Source organism: Punica granatum, chromosome 1 (assembly GCF_007655135.1).
Source record: "Punica granatum isolate Tunisia-2019 chromosome 1, ASM765513v2, whole genome shotgun sequence".
Taxonomy (NCBI): domain Eukaryota; kingdom Viridiplantae; phylum Streptophyta; class Magnoliopsida; order Myrtales; family Lythraceae; genus Punica; species Punica granatum.
In genome coordinates, this window is record NC_045127.1 from 44,112,133 (window position 1) to 44,131,851 (window position 19,719).

A 19,719-nucleotide genomic window follows, 5' to 3' on the forward strand; every position below is an offset into this window, starting at 1 on the left:
AAATCCTAATAATGAAAAACTAATTTCGATGAATTATGAGATTTCACTTCAGAAAACAAGATAATTTGAAAATAACCAAACATTTCCTCGTTAGTCGTTAAGATAAATTATTTTATTTTATTCTTAGAATTGTTTTTTATTTTTAGCAGATCAGAAAGACATGGGAGATAAAATTGATCATTTCCAAGGTAAAGCTAAGCTTGCTGCGAGTCAGAAAGCCCATCACGCCAATCCATCCCTCCCAGGATTTCTCTTCCATAAATTAAAAAAATAAAAATGAGAATAGCATAAATTTCAAATCCTCAAAAGAACATAACATAATCGCAGAATTCTCCTCAACTCTCAGCTCCTATATAATTTCCGTGAAGGGAAAAGAAATAAAAGAAAATGGTCTACTCGATCATACATGGTGGCTATGACTTAAACATTTGATGTTATCATGATAAATATGACGAGATTATTGCCCACCAACTACAGTCCGTCGGTAGATCGCTCTCTCTTCTCTGCCTTTTGTACTGTGACTGCAATGTGATGGCACATATCAGCTCCGCTGGAAGAGAAGCACGGTAAACTCCTGCAGTAATGAATCCATATCCATCAATTTTATTGGAGAAGCAGGTTCAACGGACAGTAGTAAGGCCTGCCTAACTCTGAGATAGCTAAAAGAAGGTTTATATTCTTCCAATAGGGAAACACAACTGCAGGTAGGTGTGGGCAGACATAATTACAGGAAGGAATGGCACATCATATCATAAGCATCGCAAACATACGAAAGCAATCTAGAACAATAAACTGGGGAAAAAAAGTTTATTTTACTTCTGAATGTAGTCAATATGACCAATCGTAGCGAAAGACTTACCTCAAAAAAATGAATTTCTAAATCAGAACATGCATATTGCCTTTAAGGCTCTTATACAATTCTTCGCTTCTTCAACTTTATAATTGTGTCATTAATGGGGGTGAGCTCCTTCGTCGCTTGCCCCTCCAACAGGCCCCGACTCTCGTTCACTCTCTTTCTACTGCTCCAACACTCACAGGTTTGATAGTAGAAAAAACAATTTTTAACCTACTAATAACATTATAAATTCGAATATTGATATAATAATGTTACCAATGCAAAATGAATACCTGTCAGTAGTTGATATTTCTGTGGAATTCTTATCCAGCCAACTGATGCTTCCTGTGTGGGCTGGAAGTAAAGAACCAGAAATGTGCAATATTTCCTCATCCAGACTGCAATGCAGTCAATTAACTGATACATCAGAACATGCAATTCACCTACACAAATTATAGAACAAGCTACATATATTCAATGACAAACTTTGGGTGTTTGTATGGAAACAAAAGGAAAATGACCATCTGAACAGTTTTATAAGGGGCACAGTACAGAAATGTGCCATACTAGGCAGATACAACAGAAATAGACCTGGAATGAACTATAATAAGCTCAAAATCCATCCCCGAGGAACTAATTTTGGGAGGATAGAAAATGAAAGAACTAAGTAACAGCAAACAGAATCCTGAAAAATACAATCATTTGAAAAGAGAATCACCTTTTGACCATGAAACGTATCATCATTCCAACTTTTATCAAGTGATGCTTCTGACTTCTGCTGCAATACAATTCTTTACCATTTTTCTGAAAAAAAAAATAGAAAATTACATCTCCAAGTTGGAAAAGATGGAACCCAAACTATAAGCAGATAAAAATCAAGTCATTAAAGAAAATGTGAAGCTGCCGCAATTTTATTTAGTAGTAGTGTACTGGGTTTTCTTCCAACGAGCATCTATTAGAAGCGAACTTCTCCTTCAATCAAACATCCATCCACATATGTAGGTCCCACTAATTTCTCATCCGAAGAACAGGAATGGAGTAAAAGAAAGAAATTGACATCTCTAAAAGGGAATGTTGATTCTTCCTGGCTAAAATATCAGGTTACTTACTCTATTTCCCCTTACTAAGACAAAAACATTCATAGTTGATCTCCCAAACAAAGAAACTATTGTTACCCACATTTTTATATCTGAAGTCTTCGCGGATATCTTCACCGATTATGACAGCAGATGCAAAGCCAAGAACAATAATATGAATGGATTCTTGTGTGAGTTTCACTACTTTTCCCTCTGGAAGTAAAACAACAAGAAAAAGAAATTGTAAGACTGGCAAATTAGAAAATAGAAGTATCAAAGGGTCTTGTCCCAAAACTACAGATAATGTCGTAGTGACATCTTCCAAGCCCCAAACATCTTTTATAGAGGAAAAAGAGCAACATAAAGGACCATCCTGAATCTACCTAGTAGCATATTCGGCTTGGGAGAAAAAAGCAACAACTTTGCATTTAATCTGACTCCAAAGTATGGATGGAGACCTGGAAGATTCTTTGCAATTTTATCGACAATTTCAACATCATAAGCCAATACTACAGCATCAAAAACTTCATGAAACCTGTGAAAGAAAACAACGCGAGAATGTGATAACAACGAAGGAAAATACAGTAAAGAACAAAATTCAGTTGAGCAAAATCAATATCTCAAGTATCAGTTGTACATTTGCATACAAAACAAACCTTATCCATGTGCCTCGCACTTTTCCGATAATATGAATCAACAATGTCACTCTTCGTAATATCCAAAATTGTATGAGGAATCGAGTACCCAAAGAAATTGAATTGATAGTGCAGTTAACTAGCTATGTGCAGTAAAATTCGCATTTTGAAGGCAAGACATAACTCAGCACAGCAGCAATGAAGCAGCTGAAGCTGAACAATACACGGCCAGCCAATATGATTCGGCAACTTGCAAGCTCGTAAAGGATAATGATGATTCAAAAGTGGGGTCAAGCAACGTCAAGAGCTCAAGATAGATAATATAGACGAAAGAAGCACAAAATCTTACTTTAAGAGCAGAGAGCTAAGCTCGCGGAGGATGGCCTGAGAGACCCTCCGACTCTTAGACGGGTGAACGTACACCACCAAATTCGCGTCAGATACCTTCAGTCTCTCCATCCCTAATAGAGAAGATACACCACCAGATTCGCGGAAATCCTCTATACGAAAGATCGGAAGAACGGTAATGATGGAAAGAAGAGCTCTGGGAATAATAATGGCGGTTGAAGCAAGAATTTTGGTGGCAAAGCAGGAGAAGGGCTTGGACACTCGGGGGACTCTATCAATCGGAGCCAAGGAGGGAGCTTCGGGCAGAGGGAACTGCAAGCGTTAAAAAATCTTAGATGCACATTTTTTACTTTTAACTTTAACTTAACTCACTACGTACGTAATAAAAATATACATTTCTCAATTCAAAAATTTTTAATTTTAACATTAACTCAATACACTATACAACAAAAACACACATTTCCCAAATCAAATTTATAATCACATCTCATTTGTCATTTCCACAATCAAAATCAAAATCAAAATCAAAGTAACTTTAACTCTGAATCCAAACGGCCTCTTAACTTTTTACTTTTAACTCAACACACTACGTAAAAAAAACGCAGTTAAAAATTTTTAACTTTAATTTTAACTCAACACACTGCACAATAAAAACACATATTTCTCAAGTCAAATTTATAATTACATCTCATTTGTCATTTTCTACAATCAAAATCAAAATCAAAATCAAAATTACTTTAACTCTAAAACTAAACACACCAGTAAAATTTCATAAGTTATGATTTAACTTTAATTTTAACTCTAACTTCTGCACACAGCACAAATCAACAAAATAATTATTATTTTCTTTAATTTTTTTAACAATTCAACTCAATTTTTAATATTAAATTTTTTTAACTATTCATTATTTTTTCACATTTTTTTCTCATAATTCAACAATACAATCATTACAAGCCAATTAAAAATAAAACTCCATTGCACTTAATTCTAAAACCAAACATACATTCTAAGAGAGGCTTTTAATTAATTACCACAAATGCCCTTAATATTTCTTCTAATTTTCAAATGAATGCCCCATTTGCCTCATACCTTCTTTGCGCCTCGTCTACCTCATATGTGCCTCCTCCACCATTGTCACATGCCCTAGGTCGGCACGAGCCTAGGGCTTGCAGCCCTTCGATCAACTGAAACAGCTCGCGATCTCTCTCTCTTTGTTTTTTTTTTTGCTTGGAAATTCACGATCTCGTTTCACAATCTCGGATGGCTTCGAGAGATCAACGGAACAAATCTAGTTGTCTCAAACTAATCTATAGTTTTGGGAAGAGAAATTGGCCTACTAGCCGATTGATGCAAGGCATGAACCCCGGGCTAGGCGAGCCTTGGCTCGTTGGAGCTGACCAGCTCCGCCGAGTTTTGGCCCTTGTGGTCGAAAGATCCTCTTTTTTTTCTTTTTCTTTTTATGCTTTAGAAATTTAAAATTAACTAATTTAATTTTATTTGCAATGGACAATTTAGTCTTTTGCTCTTTAATCTTATCCAATTTCTTATCTATTCCGAAATTTAATCAAACAAAAAAATTGATCCATAATATCAATTCAAATGATTCAGGCCTTGTTTGGTTATAGGATGTAATTTTAGAATTACAATTCTAACTTAACTCTACCCACTACAAAATAAAATAACTCATACAAAGTCCAAGAGTGGGCCCCATTTATACTACTTTTTTCCACAATAAAACAACATAATTCATACAAAGTCAAAGGGTGGGTCCCATTTATACCACTCTTTTTCAAAATCAAAATCTAATTTTAAAATCCTACTATGAAACCAAACGCAACCTCATATTCCCTTCACATTCTAATCCCCCGATTCTTATCCCACCAACCCAACGCCTCGAAATTTCAATTTAGGGGAAGGAAGCTTCGGGCAGAGAGGGCAGCAGTCTAGTTAGTATCATTCGGGTCAAATCCGTGACCCGCGACTGAGCCCAGTAGTTTTCATTTGGGCCTTCAGGTAACCTTGGGCCTTTATTCTTGACCGGGCCAATTCAGCATATAATCTAGCCCAGAACCCAGCCCTTTCTAGGAATTCCACTCTCCGACCCAATTCAATGGTCATTTGCCAGACTCGTAACCGTCCAAGCCACACTGCTCCATTTTGTCAGTATTTTGGAGTACAGGCTCATCTGACCCATAGTGTTTCTCCAAGATTTCATGATCCTGACTGGTACATGGACGTAGGGGCAACACACCATGTCACATTTGACATGTCCAACCTCAATCTTCATGATGATACCTTACACTCATATCACTTCTTCATGGGTGATCAATCACTTCACTCGTGCGAAACCTCGGTGACCGCAGAGGCAGGCGGATGACGCAACGTTGCAAGCGGAGATCGTCGGCGGAGCAATAAATAAGTCAGCCGGGGTCGACGCGGGAGAAGGAGAAATTAAGGTTAGCTTTTGATTTGTGGCGCGAAAGAAAATTTTTCTTTTTCTTTTCCTTTTTTATTTTTGGTTACTAGTTAATTCAGTTAAAGAGTACATGAATTCTTCACAAAATTAATGGGGTGGGCCCTGACAATGTTTACGTGGAGGAGAATTGAAATAGGCCCATGGAAATTTATATGGGCTTTTAATTAGATGACCGGCCCAACCTTCATGCCAGTATTGCAAGATTTGGGCCAATTCAGCAGATATCGAAAAATTAACAGGGACAGATGGTGATCTTAGCTCTGGATATAAATAGATATATAGATTAGCCCGACATTTCTGGCCGGATCGACATTGTAAAATGATGGCCGAATCTAGCTGGGTACGTAAAAGCGGTGGTTGGTTTCGTGAATCCGGAACAGAAAGATGGTTTCATGATAGGAGCTCTTTGGTTGAGAACACCAATGATGGATGAAGTGAGGACTTGCCCTTATGTTCACCTAATTAGTTGGATTATTGAAAAGATGAAATCACTACGTTTTCCCATAATTCATTTTCTTTTCTCCTGGAGATAGAGATGGTACAACTGATGAAGAGGGCCCAGGAAGGAAAGGTGAGCCGAACAAAGATTATGAAGGTAGCTAACATGAAAGGCAATAAAAGAAATATACAAGTTATTAAGAGGAAGCACATGGGATGGGCTGAGACAGAGGGAATCAATCGACCCGCCAACCAAATTTAGAACCCTAAAACCTTCTAACTATAAGGTCTTCATGATATCTTCTACTATATCAAGGAAAAAAGAATAACAATAACATACATCATCCATCTATATATATATATATATATATATTGGTGAATGTGGAAGGGTATGAATGCATGTGTGGGCTGCCCAGAATCAACTGTGGGTGTTTCATGAAAGAGTCTCATCAATCCTCCAAAGGATGCCCTTTATCTCAATATCAGTAACAGGTTGAGAAAGTACAGCTGAGTATAAAATTCAAAATATTAGATAGAATGGAGGGGTCAGCACATGAAACAAAGAGATCCTTTAAACTCAATAGTCTTTGGTAGAAACTCGCCGTTTCTTTAGAAATCTTCTCAAGATTCTCCAGCCTGGAACCATCCTCAGTAAAAAGGAGCTTGAGAGTATGCTTAGATCATCTAACTTTGACAATCTTGTGAAAGTAGCTGGTATATGCTAGCGCGAATAAGGATATAGAACTAGCCTTAAGTGCTAATACTCTAGTTGAACCTGCTGAGGTGCCTATTCCACAGAGAACCTCAAATATCGGTTCACACCCTTCACAGAGCTTGCCTTTCATATGAAACAAGCCACTGCCATTGGTATTGCTAATTTCTACTTATCATTGACCTCTTTCAATTGCTTTTCAGTAATTATTTCTATTCAATGTAAATGATAAAATATTGCTTATCTATACGTATTGCTACTAGATGTCCTTGTTGTCCTTGAGTACGTCGGCCCAATACAGGATTTGAAGAGGTCCACGACCGGTGAATCCATCAAGAAAAGAGACGTTACATTAGCAAACCCAAAAGTAAAACTATCTAAGCTACTTGCAGATAATGTTTTTGTAATTTAAGGAACATACATACATATATATATATATATATATGTTATCTAATACTCTATCTCAAAATTTGTGCATATCCCAATCCATTATTCTTACACTATGGGGGGATATGGCTATAAATGAAGAGCGGATGCTAGCTGATGTTATTCAGATGGTGCCAGTAGTTGCTATTTCTGGGGCAAAAGTTACAATCAACTTTGACGGTTTGTATTCAAAATCTCTTACATCTAAAAAATCCTTAACAGGAATTGTTACTTTGTCAACCCTATCGTTTACCACAATCCAGATTGATCCAACAATTGTGGAGGCGGAGAGCATAAGACTATGGTACGCATAGATTGATTTTTGCTCTTAATTATAGACCTATCCACGATTAACACTATTTTTATCTAATATCTATAGAAAATTCTAATATGACTCCGTGTCATCGTGACACGGAGTCTGCCCATCATTGATGGTGTAGTGGGCCACGAGACCCACACACATCTCACAGTGGAGAGGCCCGTGTCAAGATGACACAAAGTTATATTACAGTTTTCTATTATCTAAACACTTCTCGCTTGTCTAGGTCATTGAAATTTGATAGCCCAAGAAGCCCCACAAAATTTTTAAGGCCCAGGGCACAAAGTCAATACGAGCTGCTAACTCTAGAGCTAACAGAACGCAACCAATGTGAATTTAAGGTACGAACATTTTCATTAACCTTACAGGCATTTATTATTATTTAATATATTTAGTTGCCATTTCAACATTATATATGTCATAACTATAATGCTTATTATTTTCAAACCAGAATCCATATTGCTCATTCAAGGCAAAGATAGTGGCAATAGACAGTGAAACCAACCCATGGTATGATCAAGGACAGAAAAATTTACCCCGCGCGCACACACACATATATATTATAACGAGTTCGTCAATTTTTTACATGAAATTGTCATATCCCATCCCCTTGGCTTTACGATTTTAGTTTTGCTTTGGCTTCACTTTGATTTCGCTCCCTTTGGGTTTAATTTCTAGATCCATCCATGGGTATGATGCATGTAAAAACTACAACAAGTGGATTAGTATCAATGATGGAGATACATATTGCGACAAAAGTGTGCTAAATGTGTCGACTCTTATCAAAGGTACTAGATTCTTATCTCCATCCATAACAAACCCGATCTCTATCACAATCCTTGATGTAACTGTTTAATTGCATTTATAATCTAACTGTTATTAGGTATGCTGAAAATTGTTGTTGATGATGGAGTACATCGAGCACAAATCTCAATTTTTTATGCAGCCGATAAACTTTTAGGATGCTCTATAAGTGATATAGTTCAAATAACGAATCAGATACTTAAAATTTAGCATTACCAATTAAGGCTCCATAATTCCAACAAGCTATACTAACACATTTTTCCTTCAATAGGGCCAAGATCGGGGAATGTTAAATGAGCATGTTGGAAAAATAATTGGAGGCAATTATATCTTTCATACCAAAGTCGAAAAGGGATCTAATTTAGGTCGAACATCAGGGAGGATCATTGTTCATGGGATGGTTGAAGAAGGCTAAGATTGTTTGATCTATGCTTTGAAGGATTTATAGAATTATTCCATATGAAATTGTGTTTGCTAGACATACTGTACAATAATGCCCTAATTGCACCTTCATTTACTTAAATAATCAAATCTTAATTGTAAATGCACGTTCATTTACAATTTTGTAATATATGTACTATCTTAGTTGTAGATTACAATACACCCAATGCTGGTGCATTTGGATTTTTTTTTTATAGCTTTTACAGATTACTATGCCATAGAATCTAAACCTATGCCTTGCAGAAAATAAAAAATAAACACCCACAAAGCACGTGCAACGCATAGGCCATACCACTAATAACTACTAAATGGACACAAGTACTCCTACTGAATATTGAACTTGAAATATCTTAATTACTAGGCGAAAAAGTGCGTCACTGTGCTGCTCCCTCTTTTGATTGATGTTGATATTTTTTTATATTAATGATAGTATTGACACTTATTCAGAAAAAAAAAATTACAAAATGGGAAAATTACAGCAAAACAATGGTTGTAGCTGCTGGCAAAGCCCCCTACTACCCTCTCAAAATAGTTCTTTTTTTTATTGGTAAATTGCACTGGTAATCCAAAATATTTTACAAATGTTACAATATGATACAAAAAGTTTTTTTTTCTACTAAATGGCACACTAGCTTTCAAAATTGTTTCAGTGTAGTTCATCCCGTCATCTCGCGATTGACGTCGTCAGGCCGACGTGACGTGACTTATTATGTGTCAGCACTTTCCCGACGTGGCATAAACACTAAACTAATGTGGCAGGGGTGGGAAAATATGGGTTCCAACGATGATTGGAATAAAAAAAATAGAAGACAAAACTTGAAATATAGGACAAAAAGAGAGAGAGCAATGAACTAAGACAGAGTGCTGAGGGAGATAGGAGAAGACCGATCATCTCCCTCACCAAGCTCTATCTTTTACATTTCAAAATCTAATTTTGAGTGCGATCGAAGGTTTTAGGGTGATCAAATACCAGTGTGAGGGTTGTTACGTGCAATCCCTTTGTTCCCGAAGATGACTAAGTGAAAGAACAAAGAACTGAGACAAAGTATTGAGGGAGAAAGAAGAAAACCCATCATCGCTTTGGCCAAGCTCTATCTTTTACATCTCAAAATCGGATTTTGACCGCAATCAAATATTCAGGGTGATCAAAAACCATTGTGAGGGTTGTCAACAATGGCGTTCGTTCCTGATGGTGATCAAGGACCATTATGAGGATGATCAAAGAACATTTTGAAGTGAAACTATGAGTAACGATCTTACTTGAAATAGTTTTGGGATTTTTTATGTAGAGAAAGTCCTGAATTTTTTTTTCTTGCTAGTGTATATGGAATGTTTGAAGGACATTGTGCAGGATAATTGATTTGATACTTACTTGTTTTTTACAGCTGAAGGTTCTCAATATTTTTTAATATCATCATAAGGGCAAGTTGAAACATGGTAGGATACATAAAGTTTATGTTATGTGAACTAGATTTTGTGGATTTTGTATCTGTTGAATACATATCCCTACTAAAGATTGATGCTCATGTTAAGAAGTTAGGAATAAGGGGATTTGCACATTACTTTTGGACAACTTGGGTGATGTCTGGGGAAGCTTCAAACAGATGATGATGCATTGAAGATGGCAAATCGAGCTCTTAGGGAAAGGAATTATGTGCATATACATTGTTACTAAATTCGCACAAGAGTTGCTAGAGGAGTATATCAAAGAGGAACAAGTAAGGAAATTTCCCATTAATGTTATGATCAAGCAGTTGGAAGATAAAAAGCCCCCATGCCAGTGCAAAGGCCAAGAGACATTAGAAGCAAAATAAGACACCTTGTTATTGGTTGGCATGCAGATGATGGGGGTTGAACTGATGAAATTAAGGGTGAGGAGCATAGAATGGTGGCAAACAGAAATGTTGATGAGCCTGTGGAAGAGAGAATAGAGGATATTAGAGACATTGATCCTATGTGATGCGGCAGACGAGCTGGCAAATCGGTACCTGGAGACAAACAAGTTTTGACGACCCTGTTTCAAGGGAAACGACCTCTAAAGCACAACTTACGACCTTTGGCTGTGAAAAGACGAGATTTAAGCCGAATTCCATCGTTTAGGGTCTCAAATGGGCATTTTATTGTTATTTGGGAATTTTTATAATTTTAGAAAAGTTTATTTCTTTTTGTACAATTTAGGCTATTTTTAAAACCATATTTAAGCTTTATAAGTTTTAGGGCTAAAGACAGTTGTCTTTTGATCAATTAATAAAAATTGGAGCTTTTGTGCTCTTTGCCTTATTCTAGGATTTGATTCGAGTTTTATGCCGGTTTCCTATGAATTCGAAGAATCGATAGGAGATCGAAGGTCGTAATTTCGGTATTCTGCGAAATCAATGGATCTGTGACAATTACTCGCGTGCACGTGGATGACATTCCTTCTCCAACCAACTGTCTCTACGGAACTTTCATATATAGCATGAAGCCTCTCGCAAGAGTGACAGGAATAAAATTTTCACCTCGCTTGCCTAAAGATGCAGTAATTTCGGTCAATTCCTTCCGAGATATTCTAGCAGAGAGTCGAAAGAACGCAAATATGGTAGCAGAAGCAACAGTTGTTTATTATGACACGGAAGATTTGGAACCAGCGATTTTGTCCGTAGAAGATGCTGTTGAGAGATCAAGCTTCTTTGAGGTTCCTTCTTTTTTCCAGCCCAAGCAAGTTGGTGACTTCTCAAAGGGGATGGCAGAAGTCGATCACAAGATCCTTTCAGCTCGGATTCCGCTCAGGTCTCAGTACTATTTTTTCATGGAGAATCAGAGTGCACTTGCTATTCTTGACGAAGACAACTGCATGGTGATCTATAGTTTGATGCAATGCCCCGAATTTCTACACGGCACTGTTGCAAGATGTCCGAGAATTCCTGAACATAATATTCGTGTTATAATGAGAAGAGTCGGTGGTGGATTTGGTGGAAAGTCTGTGAGGTCCATGCCAGTTGCGACGGCCTGTGCAGTTGCAGCTCCAAAACTGAACCGTCTTGTCAGGACTTATCTTAACCGGAAAGCTGATATGATACTGGCTGGAGGAAGGCATCCAATGAAGATAACGTACAACGTCGAATTCAAGTCAAATGGGAAGATCACAACTCTGCATCTCGACGTACTATTCAATGCAGGGTTCTCTACTGATATCAACCCCATAATGGCCCAGAACATGGTGGGCGACCTCAAGAAGTACAACTAGGGCAGCCTGTCCTTTGAATTTAAAGTATGCAAGACAAACCATACCAGTAAGTCGGCTATGCGGGCCCCAGGGGAGGTCCAGGGGTCTTTCATCGCAGAGGTCGTGATCGAACATGTGGCATTTGCCTTCTCAATGGACCCTAATGCAATCAGAAACGTTAATCTCCACACATATGACCGCCTCAGCTTGTTCTACGGGAGCAATGCTATTGGTGCCTCGGAAGATTACACAGGACCCTCGATATGGTCAAAGTTGGACTCGTCCTCCGATCTGACAAGACGGGCTGAGGAAGTAAAGGAGTTCAATATGCATAAAAAGTAGGAAAAAAAGGGGATTTCTCGAGGGCCTGTTGTTTATGAAGTGATAGTGAGACCCACTCTTGGAAAGGTCAGCGTGTTGAGTGATGGGTCCGTGGTTATGGAGATCATAGATAAAATCAATTTGAATGCCTATCGGCTTAGACTTCCCAGCCACGTCCGTACTGCCGATGTGTTCAATGTGAAGCACATGATTCCTTACGCAGGTGATAGCTCAGACAATGACGATTCGATGGCGAATTCTCTTCACCCGGGGGAGAATGATGTGGCAGACGAGCTAACAAATCGGTACTTGGAGAAAAACAGGTTCTGACGACCCTGTTTCAAGGGAAACGGCCTCTGGAGCACAACTAACGGCCTTTGGCCGTGAAGAGACGAGATTTAAGCCGAATTCCATCGTTTATGGCCTCAAACGGGCATTTTATTGTTATTTGGGTGTTTTTGTAATTTTAAAAAAGTTTATTTCTTTTTATGCAATTTAGGCTTTTTTTAAAACCCTATTTAAGCTTTATAAGTCTTAGGACTAAAGACAGTTGTCTTTTGATCAATTAATAAAAATTGGAGCTTTTGTGCTCTTTACCTTATTCTCGAATTTGATTCGAGTTTGATGCCGGTTTCCTAGGAATTCAAAGAATCAATAGGAGATTGAAGGTTGTAGTTCCGGTATTCTGTGGAATCAACGGATCTGTGACAGTTACTCGCGTGCACGCTGCGTCACTATGGTTGATCCTATTGTTGTTCTTATGGAGGATAGGGATGGGGAAGACACAGTGGAAGCAGTTAGAGTAGATGTTGAGGCTATAATTGAGCCTATTGTTGGGTCTGCAGAAGTCAATGGCAGGGAAAATAGAGTGGAAACATCAGGAAATATTGGTGGGACTGTTGGAGATGCATGTCAGGGAACTGATGTGTTTACAGATATTGATCGGGGTGATCTTAACTTAAAAGAGATCGACAAACTTACATCTTCTGCAACAATGAATGCCAATACAACCTCTGTTGTTAATGAACTTCCTAATGCTATGGAAGGGTAAGAAAGAACTGAGAGAGAATTAGTGGAAGATGCTGTCGGTGACTTCAATGATAATGATTGTGATACAACTGATGATGTGGAACGGGTTGAAGAAAATGTTGCAATGGCAGAAAGAATTCAACATGAGGGGATTGATGAAGCAAATCATGAAGCACAAGGTGGATACGAAGAACATGAAGAAGTAGAAGGTGGAGAGGTAGAACAAGAAGAAGCAGCATGTGGAGAGGCAGAACACGAAGAAGTTAAAGGTCCCCCCTAATCTGGAAGGTGCATGAGAGGTAGGTGACCATGGTGATGAATCTGATGGCTTCCAGAGCATACATTCCGATGATGAGGATGGGACTAGACAAAGACTACTAGAATTTAGGCCAGAAATGGACATGAAAAATCTCAAATTTCATAAAGTTATGTTATTTGCAACTACGAAGGTCCTTAGGCAACTAGTGAAATATTATGCTATATTGAATAAGGTTCAGTGGTATTTGAGAAAAACCACAAGAATAGAGGGAATGCGAAGTGCAAAAATTATCACTAGACCTTGGACCTTCATGCGAGACAAGGAAAGGTAAATTCTGAGTTCATTTATATGTAGATGAATACATAGTTATTATGCCATATTGTTAGTTGCCTCAACTGCTTTTTCTTCCTTTGTTATTTAGGGACTGGTACAATCCCTTCAGGACTTGTGTGAAAGAATTTATGCACAATATAGACTATCAAAAAAATGAAATAGCTTAACGATCTTCTTTGGGCAGCTTGCTAAAGCCACTTACCCAGCTGAATTCTTTAGAGCCATGAAAGTGTTAAAGAGAGAGGATGAAAAGGCTTGTTAGTGGCTCCAAAATAAAGACCCATTACAATGGTCTAAGTCTCATTTTAGACCATACCCTAAGTGCGATGTCCTGTTGAACAACCATTGTGAAAGCTTCAACAAGTAACATATATATTTAAGCATTTAAGTGAAAAATATAACTTATAACTTAAAAATATGTGTTGATGCTTAATTCAATTCCTTTCTTTTGTAGGTGGATTTTAAAGGTAAGGGATAAGCCTATTCTTACCTTATTGGAGACTATCAGAACACAACTAATGAAAATGATGGTCCTTAAAAGGAAAACAACTGAGAAGTATATAAGAAAGTACTGTCCAACGATCTTGAAAAAGCTTGAGAAGTACAAGTCACTTACTTCTGGTTGTTGGCCAACATAGTCCGGTGCTCAAAAGTATAGTGTATCTATTGGTGAGAAGCTGTATGTGGTAGATTTGAGAGAAAAATCTTGCAGTTGTAGGAGATGGCAGCTATCTGGTATCACCTATCAACATGGCATTTCATGTCTTTTGGAAGAAAGGAAAAAGGCTGAGGATTTCATTCATAAGAGCTATACTGTTAATCAATTTAGATCATCATATGGCCCAATCATATATCCCTTAAGGGATATAGATGACTATGACCCTATTGGTTTACTCCCCGTGAAACCTCATTCCATTAACGCCAGAAAGGGTAGACCCAAGATTGTTAGGAAAAAGGGTGTTAATGGCAGAACGTAAGAGTTGAGAAAGATGGTACTGAGATTATGGGAAATAAAGGACATTATCAACAAGTGCAGTAAATGTGGTGGCTAGGTTCACAACAAGCGGACCTATAAGAAAAGAGGCAGTGCTACAAGTGTTAAAGATGGTTCTTCTAACCCACAACATGATGAAGTGCTTGTCACTGAGGACGATATTAGTAGAGTAAGTGTACACTATCTAATAGTTTGTGCTTTACATTGGTGCTCTACATTTCTATTACACATTGAATTCTAAGTTGCAATTGCAGGCAAAGAGAATGAGAGCAATTGATAGTGTTCCCCCCCCCTCGATAACACTGTACTTAGGCCAGATGGTACTCCGGTGAGATCATAATTTGTTATGACAAATCATACATTGGTATATATCAATTACACATAATGAATTCAAGGATATTGTGTTGATCAATTGATGAGTTTTCTAGATACTTAGGTTGCACCTGAACTGCCCCAAGTATAGTGCCACAATCAGAGTTCATTAGAAGCTCCCAACCACCTGCTGCATCTATTTCAACATCCAATAACAGAGGCACATCGATAAGGAGAGGGAGAGGAAAGGGAGGCAGAACTGGTGCAACTGCTCCGAGATCTATGAGCCAATAGCCAACTACAAGAAGGAGAAAAGATTCTGAACATGGTTCTGGATATGGTTCTTTAAGCCAGCTTGCATCCACCTGAAGACAATTAAAGCAGCTAAAAACATGGATATGCACCAGTACTAGTGATTGTAGTTATTTTGGTATATTTGGACAATTAGTTGGAACCATAATGGTGGCTACCTTAATGTTTTGCTTTTGTTTTGTGGCCTGCCCTAAACACTATTGGCTATTTATTTTTTCATTTAGGATTGTGTTTGACCTCAAACAATGGATGTGTTAACTTTTGTTTTATTTATTAGCCTAATTGGCCTGCCCCCTTTTTGCTTATATATGTAATCTCTATCCGTGAGTATGTTGTTGTTTTGGAGGCAAATTTACTTTCCTTTAATGGTTTACTGAGCTAATCATCAACTGTCACGATTTGCCTCTAATTTGGTCTCACCGTGAACCCTTAAGTTACTTAAAAAAATATTTTGCACCATTAAGTTACCTCTATAAATCATTCTGCACTATATAAGCGATGATTGCACCATCATTTTACATTCAACCACAAGTAGATAACAGTCATCTTATTCCCCTGTCTCAGTATATAGCTATGTTCCTAAACGTGTGAGTTTCCATAAAGGGAAAAAAAAATTAACTCAGAGCTAGTTTTTTCACAAAAAAAAGAACATCGCCATTTCCTTTACAAGATCTAATCAGTTTGAGGATTTCTCCCAACCATTATAACCACCGCATCATAACCATTACAACTCCTTCTAGGTCACACTGCTTCAGCCCAACAATGATAGCCCTTCATCTTCGATCCAGAGCTGAGGAATCGTCGGACTGGCTTTGCCTCCATCCATGATGTCCTCATTGTACCAGCATCTCCACATTTGCATACTCGGCGAACCTTCTGTGAATCCATCAAAATGATCAAACTCTAAAATTCGATTTTGATTTCACAGGTTTTGGAGCCCTTTTATGGTTTTGTCGTTTTCTTTTAATTCCAGTCCTCGTTTGCACCTATATTTTCCCGGCCCAACCCCATTAGTTTAGTGTTTGTGCCACGTCGGGAAAGTGCTGACACGTAATAAACCATGTCAGCATCGGGCAGACGACGTCAATCGCGAGATGACGGGATGAACTACACTGAAACAACTTTAAAAGATTGTGTATCAGTCAAAAGCAAAAAAAAAAAAAAGAAGACCTTTTTGCACCATATTATAACATTTGTAAAAATTTTTAGACCACCAATGCAATTTACCATTTCTATTCCTTATTCCATGTTTTTCTTTCAAAATTGATTTTTAATTTTTTAAATTTAAAAAGAAATTAAGTAAAAAAGACCTGATATAAACAATGTTTGAAACATTACGACTTCATTGAAACGAAAATAAAAGTTCTGACTTAAAAGAGAAAAGGTACCACACCTAATACCAATGAACTTATTTGATAACTATCCCTTTATAAAATTAATTCTTGGCTCTTATTTTTTCATCGGCATAGAATGAGACAACTGGAAAAATGATAAAGAGTTGATCAAGATACAAGCATTCTGCAAATTGGGTCGAATTACGATCGACTTATATACTTCTTCTCGATGGAATCAGAATGGTCATTGCCCCTTCGGCTTGTATATGACTCCGTCCCAGCTCTTGAACAGACTCAAAGCCACTGTGACTCGAATAAAGTGCTACCACGATCAACATAAATGGACCAGAAGACAGCTTATTATACACTCAGTCGAGACGGCTCTGGTTCTTTCAAGGCGAGCATATGCTAGCTAAGATAAGCTGTCCTGAAACTAAGTGGCCACGACCTGATCATACTACATACCGGCAATCAACCACCTTAGTAGTAGTCTTCGTACGTACAAAAAACCAACATGAAAAGAAATTCAATCGACTGAGACTGGTTGCATGTTTTCAGCCTCCTTCCTCAGGTCCTGGAAGAGGACCGACGACAGATATCTTTCACCGAAGCTCGGATGAATGGTCTGAAATTCGATCCACAGAATCTCAATCAGAACCGATCCATATGATTCATTAAGCATGGAATAAATATACACAGGAAACCAGTTGTTCATACCACAATGAGTTTTCCCTTATTCTCCGGCCTCCTTGCGAGCCTCAGAGCCGCGACTGTATTAGCTCCCGACGAAATCCCGACCTAAGATTTGATATAAAATTTTGGATTTTTATTTTTTGTGAAATTTAAAAAAGAAAAGATAATGTGGTAATCTTGCTGAGAAATTGCAGATTTACCATCAGCCCCTCTTTCAGTGCCAACTGCCTTGCCATGTTGACTGCATCTTCACTGCTTACCTGTTCGTACAAATAACTAAACTTAACTTGGAACTACAAGCCCCAAAAATAAGTGAGATTTTCCTGAATTCGTGATATTTGTTATTAGTTGAGAGCTTATCGAATATTTTAGAGTTGCGATCCTGACCATAAGAACTTCCTCCATCACGTCCATGTCCAAAATATCTGGTTTGAACCCGACTCCGTTGCCGGTGATATGATGAGGCCCTGTAACCATTCCAGTGACTGTATCAGATACTGGTTTCTACATTGAACAGACGCTCGGGAGATTTTGGAACTGAGAATATGATTGGAGCAATCCTTACCGGGTTTACCACCATTGAGGATGTTACTTTCCTCTGGCTCGAGACCATATATCTAGCACATAATATGTCAAGAGTGTTTAGCAATGAAATTTGGTTTCTGGTTTACTTCACTGATACAATGAAAAATGAAGTTAGAAAACTGATGTTCATCAATCACCTTAACATTCGGATTTTGGGATTTGAGATAACGTCCGACCCCGGATACAGTGCCTCCGCTACCTATTCCCATGATAAAAATGTCCACTTGCCCATTGGTTTCCTCCCAAATCTCCGGGCCAGTCGTATCAAAATGAACCTGTTGTTGTATATCCAAGCATCGGAGCAATTATTCTACCATATAATCTATTTACGAAGTCATAAGATCGGTGAATCACAGGGTAAAAGGCCTTACTGGATTTTGAGAGGAGGGGAGACTTGGCACCCAGAGTTAATTAGTTACAGGTGATTCATTAAACCGGGTACCTGAGTGTTGGCGGGATTGGAGAACTGCTGAAGCATGAAAGCATCTGGTGTAGATTCGAGAAGCTCGTAAGCCTTCTTAACAGTGCCGCCCATTCCTTTTGTCGGGTCAGTGAGGATGAGATCAGCGCCAAACGCTCTCATAGTGACCCTCCTCTCTAAACTTGTGTAAGAGGGCATGGTTAGGACCATCTTGTACCCTTTCATAGCTGCCATGAATGCCATGCTTATTCCCATGTTCCCGGAAGTAGGCTCGATCAGTGTGGTCTTAATATAACCATAACACATGAAAATCGATTAGCCGTCTCCTCAATTCTAAAGCTGAGCAGAAGAGAGACAAAAGGGAAAGATCAAATCTCACTTTTCCGGGAGTGATCAGGTTCTTCTTCTCAGCATCCATTATCATAGCAAGTGCTGGTCTGATCATCATTAAAAACATGATATGTATGAAGATGTACTAAATTATGCGGAATCGACCAAGTTATCAATTAACATGAGCCAAGCTCGATGGTTGTAAAGTAAGAGGGCAGTTCGATAGGCGAGATTTTGAACTTTGATAATCCTGAAAATCATAATTACTGAACTAATTTGTACCTGTCTTTGATGCTAGCTGTGGGCTGCATCATTTCTTGCTTAACGGCCACGTAAGCCCCGCATCCTTGGGTGACCTTGTTCAGGTAGACCAGCGGAGTTCTCCCAATGAGCTGAACTATCACGACGATATTAATTCAGAAGATATGTACATGTTATGATTCCAATAATATATATATTAACCGAGAAAAAAGATAGTCATAGTCCTAGTTATCTCTCATCGAATCGGTGAAAATGAACCGATAAATCAGGTCCTATGACTAGGAAGAGCGACAACACAATTGGTATTAAGGATCACGTGAGACCCGATCCCGCGGATCGTAAATAAATGAGAGAGGGAGATCGATGACCTGGGAAACTTCTCTCTTGATGTTAGTGTCCCTGAGGAGGCTCTGACTAGGAGGAGGAGAGTCAGCCAGAGATTGAGTTGAGAAGAGTCTCCTCCTCCCAGCCATCATCATCATCCCAAGACCATTATTCAGAGCTCTGCAACTCTTCCGGAAACTGCTGCTTCCCGCGGCGGCCATTGGAGGCGAAGAGAAGGAAGCAAGTAAGCAAGGAAGGAGGTTAGTTAAAGCTCTGCTATTAACTGCTTTATTCAGCTGAACTACTTTGAAGAAGAATGAGAGTGAGAGTCCAATGGAAAGGAAAAAGGCACGCATTTTATAGGGCTTTGGGACGTGGTCCACTGGGTGGCTTGGGTTCAATGAATATGCGTAAGGAACTTGTCTTTTACCATGTCTGCATATGATTTTATATATACATATTTATTTTATGTTTGATATTTCCAAAAGAGATGAAA

The 19,719-nt window shown here is 38.4% G+C and overlaps 2 protein-coding genes and 1 pseudogene across 5 annotated transcripts; 1 reads left to right on the plus strand and 2 right to left on the minus strand.

Moving 5' to 3' along the window:
- Nucleotides 1–222: 222 nt before the first annotated feature.
- LOC116198779 lies at nucleotides 223–3,214 on the minus strand. 4 transcript variants are annotated; one of them, XR_004155418.1, is made up of 7 exons: nucleotides 2,896–3,211; nucleotides 2,370–2,446; nucleotides 2,015–2,124; nucleotides 1,554–1,639; nucleotides 1,129–1,233; nucleotides 860–1,019; nucleotides 223–574 (listed from the first exon to the last, which is right to left on the minus strand). XR_004155418.1 is itself a non-coding variant. In XM_031529087.1 (6 exons), the coding sequence occupies exons 1-6, from the start codon at nucleotides 3,003–3,005 to the stop codon at nucleotides 472–474; spliced, it is 666 nt and encodes a 221-aa protein (XP_031384947.1). In that variant the 5' UTR covers nucleotides 3,006–3,212; the 3' UTR covers nucleotides 223–471. The 4 variants fall into 4 exon arrangements, 2 of the variants coding, with proteins under 2 accessions (XP_031384947.1, XP_031385047.1); XR_004155379.1 differs by having other exon boundaries at nucleotides 2,295–2,446; nucleotides 2,896–3,210; XM_031529087.1 differs by lacking the exon at nucleotides 860–1,019 and having other exon boundaries at nucleotides 2,295–2,446; nucleotides 2,896–3,212.
- Nucleotides 3,215–7,032: 3,818 nt separating this feature from the next.
- Nucleotides 7,033–13,087, plus strand: LOC116206484 (annotated as a pseudogene).
- Nucleotides 13,088–16,691: 3,604 nt separating this feature from the next.
- On the minus strand, nucleotides 16,692–19,556 carry LOC116192421 (bifunctional L-3-cyanoalanine synthase/cysteine synthase 2, mitochondrial). Its single transcript, XM_031520972.1, has 10 exons — nucleotides 19,268–19,556; nucleotides 18,921–19,030; nucleotides 18,688–18,745; nucleotides 18,330–18,593; nucleotides 18,025–18,162; nucleotides 17,868–17,919; nucleotides 17,690–17,769; nucleotides 17,503–17,562; nucleotides 17,327–17,407; nucleotides 16,692–17,234 (listed from the first exon to the last, which is right to left on the minus strand). The coding sequence occupies exons 1-10, from the start codon at nucleotides 19,442–19,444 to the stop codon at nucleotides 17,136–17,138; spliced, it is 1,119 nt and encodes a 372-aa protein (XP_031376832.1). The 5' UTR covers nucleotides 19,445–19,556; the 3' UTR covers nucleotides 16,692–17,135.
- Between the last annotated feature and the right edge of the window lie 163 nt (nucleotides 19,557–19,719).